The sequence below is a fragment of the Geospiza fortis genome, unplaced genomic scaffold (assembly GCF_000277835.1).
Source record: "Geospiza fortis unplaced genomic scaffold, GeoFor_1.0 scaffold78, whole genome shotgun sequence".
Taxonomy (NCBI): Eukaryota; Metazoa; Chordata; class Aves; order Passeriformes; family Thraupidae; genus Geospiza; species Geospiza fortis.
The window spans coordinates 1476860-1490182 of NW_005054339.1; the positions used below are offsets into that span (position 1 = coordinate 1476860).

A 13323-nucleotide genomic window follows, 5' to 3' on the forward strand; every position below is an offset into this window, starting at 1 on the left:
GGTAAATCTGCCTGCTGGGGCATCCTCTGCTCCTGCCCAGGACCTTCAGGCTATGTGCTCGTTTTCCTTCCACCTTCTGGCAGCCCTTAGATCCTGAATCCTTGAGATCTTTCTCTCTGGACTGCCACAAAGCACCGATTGTCTCCTGCCAAGCTGGTGTGTGGCCATGACCTCATCTCACAAAGTTCTTCAGCCTCCTCCTCCTCCTTGTCATCACCTGGAGAGGTTCCATTCTCTAGGCTGAAGCCAGCTGGATGCACACACATCCTTTCCTTTCTCTGTGGCATCATTTTACCTTTTAGCAGATTATTGGAGATGTTTGCCCGAGAGCGGAGCTCACAACACTCCTCTGGGTTTGTCAGCAGCTCTGGCACCCTTGATGTCTTCTCCATTCCCTGAGCAGCCCTTTTCAAGGACAGTATCCCAGCCAAGCCTGGAAGGATGAAGATCAGCAATGTGATAGCACCAGGTTATTGACCAACACTCTTAGCAGGTCACTGTGGCACTGTTCCTTCTTAGCTGGGAACAGCAGAGCTGTTCCTATGACTCTGTGCCTCGTCAAGGGAATCAGGGTGGGAAAACTGAGCAGAGAATATTTTTATATTTTTCCTTCTAAGTTTTTTTCCTCTTTCCTTCTTTTTTTTTTCCATTCCTAAAGATTGAGTATAATCAGAGCTAATCAGAAAATTATGAGCTGTCTGATTGCTGATTAGATTCCTAATGTTAATATAGTCAAGAAGCCTCTCTTAGTGTTGTATTTTAAGGGAAGTGTAAAAATAACATCTTAGAAGGAGCAAGCCAGAGCGGCTGGAGCAGCAGGAAACCCTGCACTGGCAAAGGAGAGCAGGGTTTCACCACTGGCAAGAATTCAGGCCAGCAGAGAGCGAAGGGAGAGGACCTATCAGAACTGTACCCAGGTGTGAATGGGCTGCAGAGCCTGGGAGGAATCGCATAAAACCAGCTCTTCCCACAGGTTAGTCCTTGAGCACACCCAACCCTGAGAATTTTGCTGCTGAGCTCTGGAAGAAGGCATGCAGCTTGCTTGTTTCCCTTCCCAACAAAGAGAATTTTTGCAGATTATTTAGTTCATGCATCTCCCAGCATCATGGCCCTCCTCACCTCCTGCTGCAGGCAGCCTCAGGTGATGAGTGAAGGGAGTCTGGGATGTGCCAAACACCCCTGAGTGGGACCTGCAGAGACTTGCTGATAGTGGTGGAACCCTCCTTGCCCAAAAGGCAGGGCTGAGATACCCTCTGGGGTGCTGGTGAGCACAGAGAGGCTGCTCCTGATCCTGGTGGGACTTGAAGGAAATCCTTGTCAGCTTGTGCTTGGCTAAGCCATTGCAAAAATCTTCTGAGCCTTCCAGAAGCAGATTTAGAGGGCGAGACACAGCATGGTGATGGCCCAGGACTGAGGTTTTGCCCTTTGTCTGTATTCAAGTACTAAGGATCAATCCGTGGGGCTGATGCCTCCAGCAGTGCAGTGGAGCTTCCAGCCCTTTCCACGATCCCCACCAGCAGCTGCTCAGCACTAACTCTGAGGCTGAATGCAGGTATTATGTTCTGGCACACCAATGTTCCTGTTAATAAGCTCCTCACCATTCACAGGGTGTTTTACTTTGATTCATCCCAACGGCAGTGCTGTATAATGGACTATATACTGTAATTGTCCCCCATTGTCGCCACTTAATAACTTAGTATGATGTTATCGCGGCCATTCGCAGGCTTTTCTGCAAACTTTGATGAATAATATTTTGTTCTTAAGGAATAAAAAAAATAAATTGAGGGAATGGTGAAAAGAGGCAGAAGTTGGACAGAAGTCTGCTCTAATTGCAGAGTGGGCTTAATAATAGAAATGTCCATAGCATCCAGGCTGCTTTTGTTTCTGAGTCTCTGGGAGCATCCGCTGGGCCAGCCGGGATGGAGCTGCTATTAAATACCATTTATTTTTTAAAACATCTTGATCAGCAGGGATTGGCTCTGTGCTTGGGGAATTTGCTTTGCTTGCTCTTGACAAGTCTGAGCTCAGACACCGCAGATGGGATCCATGTTCATTTCCACAGGGATGAGGGATGTGATATCCATGGGGTGATGCTCATGGGGTGGGTGCAGGAGCCATGAAATGATGGGCAGGAGAGTGCAAGTGTTGGTATTCTGCTGTGCATGGCTTCAGCATGGCAGCAGCTTCAACATCTGTCAGGATATTTGGGGAGAACTTTGGGCTCAAGGTGGAGCAGCTGCAGGTAGAAGAGCTGTGCCAGAGGCTGGACAAGCATTTTCTCCACATTTGAGCTCTCTGGCTGCCTCTCCAAGTTAGATGTGCAACATCCCACTAAATATTTGTGGTTCCCAAGCATTTGTCAGCTCTGAATGCTTATGGTACCTCATTCCATGTCTAGCAGGGGAAGGAAAAGTCCAGAAGAGATCAGACCCTGAATATGATGAAAAGAAAGGTGGGGAGGTAGATGCCTGGGCTAGAGTGCCCTGGGTGGGAGGCAGGGGAGGGCTCTTCAGCATCAGGTAGGGACCTAAATGAGTTTTTCCCTGTAACACATGTCCTGACCTTTTTTTAAAAATGAAATCTATTTTATTAATTTTTTTTTATCAAATCCGTCCATGAAACATTAAAGATATGACTGTGGAAAAGGTCAAGGAACGTGTAGTTGTTGAAAACTTGTTCCACTTGATGGCTTTTCCCTTAGGGAAGCTCCTCCATGGTTTCTCCTCCCCCACCTCGGTCTTTAAAACAGAAAGTGTCAAGTTGCCTTGAATTTTGAGTTTAACAGAAACAGCTAAACATGTTCCTGGAGCAGGCCAGTGGAAGGGCACTGCAGGTTCCCCTGGGGAGCTGCTGCATCAGCCCAGTGCTGGCACAGGGAAAACCTGGGCTGGGAAGGACCTCTCCCCACAAACACAGACTCCAAAGGAGGGTTGTGGGGTCTCCATCCTGGAGCCATGTGCTCAGGGAAGGGAGAGGCTTCTCAGGGGCTGCTCTGCAGTGAGCGCATGTCTCAGGCAGAATTAATAAAGACAAAGCCTAAGAAATGTGTGTGGTGGCAAGTTGTCCTGGTTTCAGGACATGTGCTTTGAGTCCTTCTCCTTGGCCTGGGTCTGTCTTGGTTCCCCATGGGACTGGAAGGCAGTCACACTGCTGCAGGAGGGGAAGGAAGCTGAGCTGTCCTCACAGGGGCTTTGTTAGCACCAACACTTCCCAGCACCACATCTGCCAGGCAGGAGCCAGATTTGCACTGGGCAATGAGAGTTGCTTTCCTTGCACAAGCAAAGAGAAGGAACAAAAGAAAGAAATTAAGATTATAAGGGAGTCAGAAGAGGGCCTGTATTGAAGTTCTTTGGGCAGGTTATGTTACTGGTAACATCAAAAGTCTATGTAAGCTAGGAAATGGGGGAAGTAGAGTGGATACATCTGCCAGGGACTGGGCTCAGTGTTGAATACACCAGACCTCCTGGCATCCATGGTGGTTGTTCTCTTCTGTTTGGTTCCTTCTTCCATTGTAACTGAGGAAGCTGGGCTGTAAATGGGGCTTGCTGGGCTGTAAAAATGCAGAGTTGAACAACACTGAAATTTGAGGCTCTAGACAAGAGAGAATAGGTGAATGGGGGGCAAAAGCAAAGCAGCAACCATCCTGCTCCATCAGCATAGGCTGGATTTTTCCAGTGGTCCATAAGCATCAATGTAGGGATGGGGACTGAAGGGAAATTCAAGGATTTGGGGCTTTGAATAAGAAGGCACAGGAATGGGAAGGCACACTGGGACATCTTGACAAAGAGCAATGAGGTCTGAAGAGCTGGAGCTTTGAGCTTTGCCAAAGAGCAGGAGGCTGAAGGGCCAGGAGAGGGGGAGTGAGCACCTTGATCTCAGAAAAGGGTGTCCCAATGGGATGAGAGTGGGTCCTGGCAGCCTGGAGGCTGCCCCTTGCCCCATGGAGATGCCAGGGGGAGCTGGATGAGTGGTGAGGTCACTGTGAGCTGTCACACTGGGAAAAGCCATTTGGTGGCCTCCTGAGCTTGCTCCCTTCCACCTCCCTGAAACTTCCCCACCTCACCTGGAGCCACTGGGGCTTCTTTGCTGTTTGTCTGAAAGTTTGAGCAAAGCTGGTTCTAACTATTGTCCTTGTTTTTAGAGCAAAATACCACTAAAACATCCTTTCTGTGAATTTTTGCACTGCAGCTGCTCTTTTTTGGTGTCAAAAACTGGCAATGTCATCTGCTCTGCTTGTGTTCCTATCCCAGTGGCAATGGAGGCTGAGTGAGTGCTCAGTGTGTCCGACCCCTCTCAGGCTGCAGGACAGTGGCTGATGGCCCTGGAGGACATCAGAAAGGTGTCACACGTGCCCCTGGAGGGTTTCAAGCAGGGAAGTTCTGTGGGTTTGCTGGGGTTGTGGGTGGGTGGTGGCACTCTGAGGCACTCTTGTGGGAATCAGTGCACGCTGCAGATCTGCCTTAGCCCAGAAAGCCGAGAGCAGAGGAGCTGTGGCAGCCCCGGGGGTGCCACACGGAGATCCCCGCGCGGCAGCAGCGGATAATGAACGAGCGCTTTTTAAAGCTCGCACATCACAGCGCAGCCAGAGGTGATGCCTTAAAATAAATCGATTGTAAGTGGTTTCCAGTGCAAACTTCCAACAGCCTCTGCTTGAGTGAAAGGCAGAGAGCTAAAGGGGAGGATTTCAAAGGCACTGAAGGCTTCATGCCCATGGAGCAGGGGGTCAGGGGCCTGCCAGGGTGCAGGCTGCATTCTGGGCTCTCAGGGATGCCCTCCTGCATCTCACAGGAGCTTCTGTGTTGTTGGCACCATGTGGGGAACCACAGGGAAGGGTGAGCCACCCCTTGAACAACTTCTCATCTTCATGTGGAACTTATTTGTCCAAAATACACAAGGATAATGATAAGGAAGGATTTTTTTTTTTCTTTGAAGACTCTGGCTTCTAAGACCTGGCTGGGCAAATTCCTCCTTCTCCTGCCCAAGTGACAAGCTGTATCACTTCCTTTTTTTCCCCTTTATTTTTAAAAAACCCTGTTTCCTCCAACCTCTAAGTAAAATTGATTTTTAAGTGCAACTATCTCTTATAATTGCTGCTGAAACGCCTTGTGGTTATTGTAATGGATTTTGAACTGTGACAAGTCCTTCTTGATGATCACAGCAGGAGGTCCACAGGATATTTGAGTGTGGTTTAGGGAGCACTGTTTGTTTGAATATTTGGTGTATGTTTGGGAGGAGATGGGGCTGGAGCAGTGGGCTGAGATTGTGACTAACACTCTGGCCCTTCCAACACTGCAGAAGCTGAGCCTGCCCTGGCACCCCCTGCCAGAAGGGACTGTCTCCAAAAATCCTTTGTGGGAGCCATGTCCCTCCAGTCATCCATCCCATGGGAGCCACAGCACACTGGCATGGGGGCAGAGGAGATGGAAGGAGGCCAGGGCAGCCCATCTCCTCCTCCACAGCTTGGTGAATCGCCTGCTGTCACATTTCCCAGCTCTGACCTTCCAGCAAATGCATCTTGACCTGAATTATTTCTAGTCATCTGAAACTTTACTGTGCAGCAAGCAGCTGCTTGTCACCCAGCAGGAGAGTTCCCCAAGGCCTTCCAGTTGTGGCAGCGCTCTGGCAGACGCACTGCACTGTGCCAGGATGCAGTGTTTGTGCCCAGCAGCTCACCTGCCCTGGCCCTGCTGCTGGCAGGACCCTGGCGAAGCAGGCAATGACAAGACCTGTGGGTAGCATCACCACCAGGCTCTTGGCCTGGCAGCCAACCCCTGAGAGGCTTTTGGGAGGGGAGGGACAGCTCTGACACTGCTGGGACACATCTGTCCCACCCACAACCAAAAAAACCACTCTGGGGTCACATTTCTCGGGTGTTTGTATCCATCAGCCCTCTGGGATGCTGCTGGCATGCCCCAGCTCCTCAGCACCTCCTGGGAGGCGGCCACCAAGATTCCAGCTTCATCCCAAGAGAGACTTTTTTTCTTTGACAGATAGAATTTTAGACTTTAACTGGTCTGACTGCTGTAGAAATGGTAGGAACTTCCATCAGGAACAGACTGGGCTTTCTCTGCCTCGCTCATCTTGTGAGCTGGTGCTCCAAAAGAGAGCGAGAGGTGTGAAATGAGCACCATTTAAAGTGCTGGGATGGACAGCTTGGAGAACTGTGCTGCTCCTGCTTGGCTCTCCTCTGGCTGAATGTTGGGATCTCAGAGCAGAGGTCCCTGCTTTCCTCTCCATCAGCTACAGAAGATGCAAAAGGCTACTGTGACTGCAAATGAGTGGCAAAGGGGATGGAGGAAAAAGATTTTTCTCATATCCTGAGCAGACAAGTGTGCCTGGTTTGGCTTCCCAAGGGACCACCTGCATCCCAAAGCTGGACATCAGCACATTCCAGCAGGACTTGAGCATGATGATATTTAGCAGTACTGTTTAAAGTCATCTCGAATGCAAGAGCAAAGTTTGCTGCCATATGTCCAGGGTGAAAGGCAGGAGCATGCAGGATGAGGCAATGCCAGTGTGGCCAAATGCTCCTTCTGCTGACTCCACTCAGAGGAGAGGGACAGTGAGAGAGGCCAAGCCTGCCTGCACCTGTTCCTGGCCTCATCTCTCCATCCTGCCTCCCACAGCTCTGCCTCACTGCTGAGGGAGGTGGGGACAGATCCTGCACCCTGGTGTGAGCCCTTCCTCCCCCAGGAGGGATGGGGCAGGAGCCAAGGAGGGTCTGAGCTGTGAGCTGAGGTTTTGCTATTGCTGGTCCCCAGAGGCAAGTGTCCCCTGGGTTTGCAGGGCACTGTGCCCCTGCCCTCCTCCTCCCCTCCTGGTGACAGGGAGCAGGGGCAGAGCTTCTCTCTCTCTGTGATTCTGGAAAGCAAGGATCCAGCCTCGTGGAGCACAGGAACTCCAGGAGAAGGGTGACAGAGGAAGGCTTTTCTGCAAGGGGAGCAGAGCTGAAGAGCACAGTTTGTGCTGCACGATGCCTGGTTCTCTGCACTGTCCTTTTGCCCTTGGTGCTTTGCTGTTTGTGGGAAGTTAAGCCCTTCTGGAGACCTGAGTAATATTTTGGGGTAGGAGAAACACCCTGAGCAGCAACACTCTCCCTTTCCTCACCATCTCTGCAAAAACATTGGTACCTCTCTTCTTGAGATGTTTCACTCCTCCCCTCCCTGTGGCGGTTGTTGGGATGGTGCTGGTGTTTCCTACTGGTAAAAATTGTGGCCCTGGAGAAAAAGGAGAAATGAGAAATGCTGACAGGGGAAGAAGAGCCCCATGCTGCAGGCCTACAGAGCCATGAGTTACTGAGGTGCTCAGTAAAATGATGGAAGTTGTGGCTCTGGGGCTCATCCCAGGCCCCCAGTGCCAGATGCTGGCTGTGCCACTGCCCCATATGGGGTCTGCAGCAGCTCTGGCTCTGCTTTAGCTCCAGGTCTGCACTTGTGACCTCACTGCTGGCAGGGCTGGCTCTGCACAGGTGTCCCTGCTCCCTGCCCTGCCAGACCCCAGCAATGAACACCAGCTGGTGCAGAGCCGAGGTCTGGGAGCCCTTGGAGGATTCCCCACGTGCTCTTTGCTCATCCCTGGGGCTTTACTTGCCCTCCCATGAGCAGGAGAACGTTAGCAGCCAGTGCTGGCTGCAGCCCCATCCTCCCTCACTCCCAGGCTGGATTCAGGTGCAAGGAGGGAGAGATGGGCTCTATCCATCCCTCTCCTCCTGCCCAGCCAGGGGAGTTATTGACAAACAAGTTAGTGCTTTGGAAGAAAAATGCCGCAGCATATTTGAAGCTGCCTCCATGATCGATACAGAGCCGTGGCTGAGCCTGCTGCTGACTGGATTTCAGATGATGGCTGGGGGGGTAATAAGAGCCCTGGGATCAACTGTCTCGGAGATTATTACAGGATGAGATGCTTCGCTGCTTTACAGTGTTTACTGAAGATTTATATTCCCTCTGTGTACGTAAGGGGGTTGTTGTCTTGTGTCGCTGGTTGATCAGTTTTGGATGGTGACGTGCACGCTGTTGGGAGGGTTTGCTCAGGGGTGAATTCCATGAACATGCTGGGGATGAGGGGGAGAGCTGGGGTGGAGGCACCCTGGAGCTGGTGGCAGGAGGTGGCACCATGAGAAAGTGCCCTCTGCCCTGTTGCATGCAGGCAGAGAGGATGGAGACATGTGAAGCACGTGGAATGGGCTTTGGCCTTTCCAGATGCTCTGCAGTAACAGGTGAGGCTTCAGGGTGCCCTGTCCATGGAAGAGGGGTTGGTACCAGAGGACAGGGCTTGTGCCATCCTCATTCCTTCATTATGGAGGAGGAAGAGCTGCAAAACCAGCTCCTGGGGGATGTTCCTGCCTGGGGCTTGAGTTCCTCGCCTTTGTCATTCATGTCTGATTTCACCTTCTTGCCTTAACCTTTCACCAGCATTTCCCTGCCTGGGAGGAGGGCTGCAGGTGGGATGCTGTGTGGCACTCCCCTGCCTGGGAGGAGGCTGGCAGGGGGGATGCTGTGTGGCACTCCCCTCCTGGTGGCACAGGGCTGTTTGAATCTCCAGCACAGATCTCCCCTCCCAGCCTGTGCTGGGCTGTGGGAGGTTAATGCAATTCAGAGCCTTGGGCAAGGCTCTGTGATGAGGGTGATAAGAGCCTCCCTGAGGGAGTTAAAGGAAGGCTTAGCAGGAGTGGCTCTCCCTGGAGCAAACATCCCTAGGCACACACAGCTGCTGCATGATGGGCCATGGCTGGGCTTCCACACTGGCTGTGGGGAGAAGCCAGGAACCCCATCCCAGACTGCCCGAGGAGCATCCGCATCAGCTTGGGGCACCTGTGTGGAGGCTTGGACACAGGGGTGGCATAGCTGCTGTCACACAGGGCTGCTCAGTCTCCTTCTGCAGGGTGTTTGCTGTAATCCTGTTTTATAAATCCAGCCTTGGTCTTTGGCCTCCCTGGGCTCTGCTCTGCTGCTTCCCAAGGTAAACCCACTGATCTGACTGAGGCAGGAGCAGCCAGGGCATGCTTATTGCCATGGTGGGGCTGGGAGAAGAGATTTACTAAATCATTGGACCAGTTTCCTTTGGAAAGAGTCTGTGTGAAAATATCAGAGCAGTGCAGGATAGCCCCAAGTGTGATGGGAGAGAAGGGGTGGCAAGGAGGAGCTGAGCATCACCCCTGGGTGTCTGCTCCATCAGAGACAATCCTCCAGCGTGCTGGCCCCTCGAGCAGTGGCGATGCCAACAGCAGGGATGGTCCCCTGCACTGGAGTGGAGGTCGTGGTCCCTGCCTGTGCCAGCTCTGCTGCTCCAAGTGTTCCTCACTCCCAGCAGTTTCCCCATCAGACCAGCTGTCCCCAAAAGCTGCTGCTGGGGGGAGCACACGTGGGTGAGCCGTGCTCAGGGTGGGCTGCTGTGCAGGGCATGGCAGGGAGCTCTGTGCTGGGCAGGGAGCTCTGGGCTGGTCAGGGAGCTCCTGAAGCCCAGCCCTGGCGAGCAGAGAGGGGCTCCATGTGGAATACAAATGAGTCTGGGGCACGATAAGCCCGTGCAGCACCTTCCCCCTCGCTCAGCCCGCTGTCTGTCGGGATCTCCAGACACCAATCCCCTGCAAATCTCCTGCTGGCCTTTCATGACCTTCAGAGTCGTTTCAATTCAGTGTTTTCAGCCTCTAAATCTCCTGTCCTTAGCCCTGGGTGACTTCTGGGGAAAGAACTGTGCTCCTTAAAGTGCCAGGGCAGTCTCTGCACCACAGCCTGCTGGAAATCTGCAGGTATTTCACAGCCATGCTTTATTTTTGTAATTCCTCTATTTTTTATTGCTGTCTGAACCCCACAATTGACAACCCCAGGTCTGAATTCTGGAGAGGTTTTGGTGACTGCCCTGTACCCTGCCAGGCTCCCCAGTGCCCTACCTGCCTCCTGGGCATCTCACAGTCCCTGCACGCAGCACACCTTGAGCTGCTCTGATTGATCTGTAACACTTGAAAAATAATGGTTTAATCATTATTAAGGATTAGAAATAATCCTTGAGCTGTATTGATCACAATAACATTATTCATGATGAACTCATTCGGCATTAATGGGGACGTCCTGCAGCAGTGTGTGGCTCCAGGCAGACCCGTCACCTTCCCTGGGGAGCTGTCAGTGGGGAGCAGCAACAAACCCTGCCCTAACAAACACCTCCAGGAACTGCTGTCCCAGAGAGCCCCCTTGGGGAGGGACCAGTTGTTATTGGCACAGTTTTGGAGGGTCCTGAATGCACCAATCCCCCATCCTGTTCCTGAGAGCAGCCCAGCTCTGGGCAGGGCTGGATGGGCTCCCTCCAGCCCCAGTCAGGGATGTGGCAGGATGGCACTGCTCCCCTGGGAGCCCCACACTCTGGCTCTGTCCCCTTTGCAGGGGAAGGATGGCTGGCTGCCTGCTTGGCCCCTCTCTCCTCCCAGTCACCATCTTGCTCACGGGACTGAAATGTGTTTAGTGAGGAAACTGCTCCAGGAGCAGCAGCTGGAGGGCTCTGGGGACACCTCTCCTGGGTGAACAGCCAGTGGCAGCCAGGAGCCAGCACAGCACCGTGCTGTGCCTGTGCCATCCTGCTGCAGGCTCCCCCATTCCTTCTATTTATCAAACAAGAACATCTGGGTTTCCTTTTTTTTTTTTTAATAACCAAAATTGTGTCTGGTTTGACTTTGACAAATTGACATTTTCCAGAGGAAAAATATCTTCTGTCGAGGTGTCGTTCCTGGGTGTAGCCGTCCCTCACTGCACCATTTGCAACCCTCCAGGCACTTTGCACAAGGCAATGAATAGTTAAAGATGTCCATAAATCTTACCTCAGCCCATAATAAACAAACACACTCTTATCAAGTACAGAAAAATGCATATTTCATCACCACCGCCTTAAACGCAACTCAGAATAAATGCTTGTCTTTAATCAGCCATCTCAATATATAAACAGAGCACAAAAGCTTGCAGGGGATGAGGTACAGAATTGGGCCACGGATTTTCTAGGCAGCTCTTGGGGGCAGGGATATGGCTGTGCAGGTGAGACCATGAAAAACTGCCCTGAAAATTCATATCCCTTGGCTTTTCTGTCCAGCCACGTGTTGTTTCTCATTCCCTTCTGCCTGCCACTGGAGCCATAAGGATTTTGCTTCAATGTTCAGCTGATAGCTGATCTTTCCCCTTGGATGCTGGCCACTGAAAGCAAGCACTTTGATTTAGAAATCAAGATTAAGAGAAAGAGAAAAGATTAAACAGGAAAGTTTCAACCAGTACGTGCTGAGATTATGCAGTGATGGATTCGTGTTTCCCTGCATCTGATAAGAACAAGCTGCATTTTCAGGCTGGGGAGGGCCAGATCTGTGATTTCTTTCACCTTATTTCGAGTGCCTGTTCTTTGCCACGCTCACAGAAATACAGCATTTGCTGCCCCAGCCCTGCTCAAGCCACCCTGCCAGGGCTGGCTCTGCCACTCTCCTGCATGGCCAGTGGGGCACTGAGGCACCTGGGGGCTTCCTTTCCCCTGAGCATCCAGTTGGAAAGGCTGAGACATTTTGCATCCCTGTGTTCTGATGGGAGTGCTGGAGAAGCTGGTGGCAATGGGGACAGCAGCTGTGACCTGTGGCTGTGCCCAGGGCTCCTATGTGTGTGCTCTTATAGCTCTTATAGGAAATCATTTCCCACGGATATCACTGGGCTTCTCTGCTGCCCTTGTGGGCTCCCACCAGCCTGCCACATCCCTGATGAGCAAAGGAATGCTTTTTCATGTGGCTCATGCTGTGGAAGTCATGTGTGTAGCCCTGGGAATCTTGAGTTTGTTATGTGAATCTCTGTGGTGCTGCTCAGGAGGTGATTTGTTGCTGTTACTTCACCCAAGATGTCACCCCACTGTCAGTGCTCCTTCCCCCTGCCAGCCAGCTCAGTGTGTGGAAACAGCCCAGGCTCAGCTCTCTCCCCATGCTCTGGCTGCCAGCCCCACTCACATGGAGCAGAGCACGTCCATCCCTCCAGGGAAATATTTCTGGAGGGAATGAGGAGCAGGCAAGGCAGGAGCCTGTGCTGCAAGGTACATCTTCCCTTGCTCTGTGTCCCACTAACTCTCCAGGGAGCCCTCTGGGGACTGCAGCAGCCTAGAAAGCCTCATGGCCTGCTAGCCCAGTACAGACTGGCCCCTGGGGCTGGGAGCTGGCACTGTGCATCCCCTGGGAGCCTTGCACAGCTCATGGCTGCTGGGGAGCAGGCTGTGCTGAGTGTGGCATGAGCAGACACGACCCCGTGCCCCTGTCAGCGGTGAGTGTCCTGCACCCAGGGCTCTGGGTGGCCCTGGGCTCTGTGGGCTGGCTCAGGGTTGCCTCCTGCTGGGTTTTGGTGCTGATCAGGTTGTGCAGCCCTGGCAGGCAGCTGCCCAGGCAGCTGCCCACAAACCAGGGTGCCTGGGGCTGGTTGAGGATGGAGGGAACCGTGCTCGTTTTGCTCTTGGTTTTATTTTCTTAGTGATGTGGAGATGATCCTGTAGAAAGCCTGGAGCTCTCGCTCTGTTTGTCCCCTTTGATTCCACAAAAGGCCAGATTGCAGCTTCTTCCAGGCACTGCAGTACCCCAGGGCTGCCCAGTCTCCAGCCCTGCCCTGCTGCACCCTCTGTGCTGGTGAGGGGTCTCATGGCTGAGCATCCTGTGGGGGTGCCCTGGTGCTGACCATCCCCCCATCCTGCTTCTGGCAAATCCTGCTTCCTCTGGTTACCCCAGTGTGGCCGTGGGGTACAAAGGGGTTAAATCTGGCTGGGCAGCACACTGCACCTCTGGGCCTCACATTTTGAGGGGGTTTTGAGGCATTTTGGAAGAGTCTGCCCTGCTCTGCACAGAGCTGGGGGCTGTCGGTGCAGAGAGCTGGGCTCAGCCCTTGCCCTGCCCCACCTGCCGAGCTGCAGTGGCTCAGCCCTGAGGAGTTCAAATGGCAGCAATTCCCCTGGAGATGCTGGCTTGCCCCAGGAAAGGCAGGAGCAAGGAGGAAAAACTGGCTCCCCGTCCCTGGAACATACTGCCCGCCGTGCCCCCTGCTGCCCCCTTGCCCGTGCAGCAGAGGGGTGCCAGGGTGCTGCAGGAACCCCCAGGCAGGGATGCTGGGTGTTGGGGTGGTACCCGTGCTCCTGGGCTGGAGTGGGCAATGCCTGGCTGCTCTTGCTTCCCCTGGGCTCATTCCTCCTCTCCCCATTGTTTTGCAGAGACTGGCCAACGCGGCGGAGAAATTCCAGAAGGCTCACCACTGGCAGGACAACATCCGGGTAAGGCTCCCCGTCACCCCAGCCTGCCCAGCCCTGCCCCCTGTGCCACAGCACTCTCTGTGCCAT

At 53.0% G+C, this 13323-nt stretch overlaps 1 protein-coding gene across 4 annotated transcripts in view; it reads left to right on the forward strand.

Annotated features, from left to right (window-relative positions):
* Positions 1-13323, forward strand: part of CACNA2D2 (calcium voltage-gated channel auxiliary subunit alpha2delta 2) — a 185642-nt gene that overhangs the window by 131958 nt on the left and 40361 nt on the right. For all 4 annotated transcript variants that reach the window (XM_005422496.2, XM_031058140.1, XM_031058141.1 and 1 more), the window contains exon 3: positions 13198-13257. In XM_005422496.2, coding sequence (XP_005422553.1) covers positions 13198-13257 — 60 coding nt within the window. The remainder of the gene's footprint in view (positions 1-13197; positions 13258-13323) is intronic.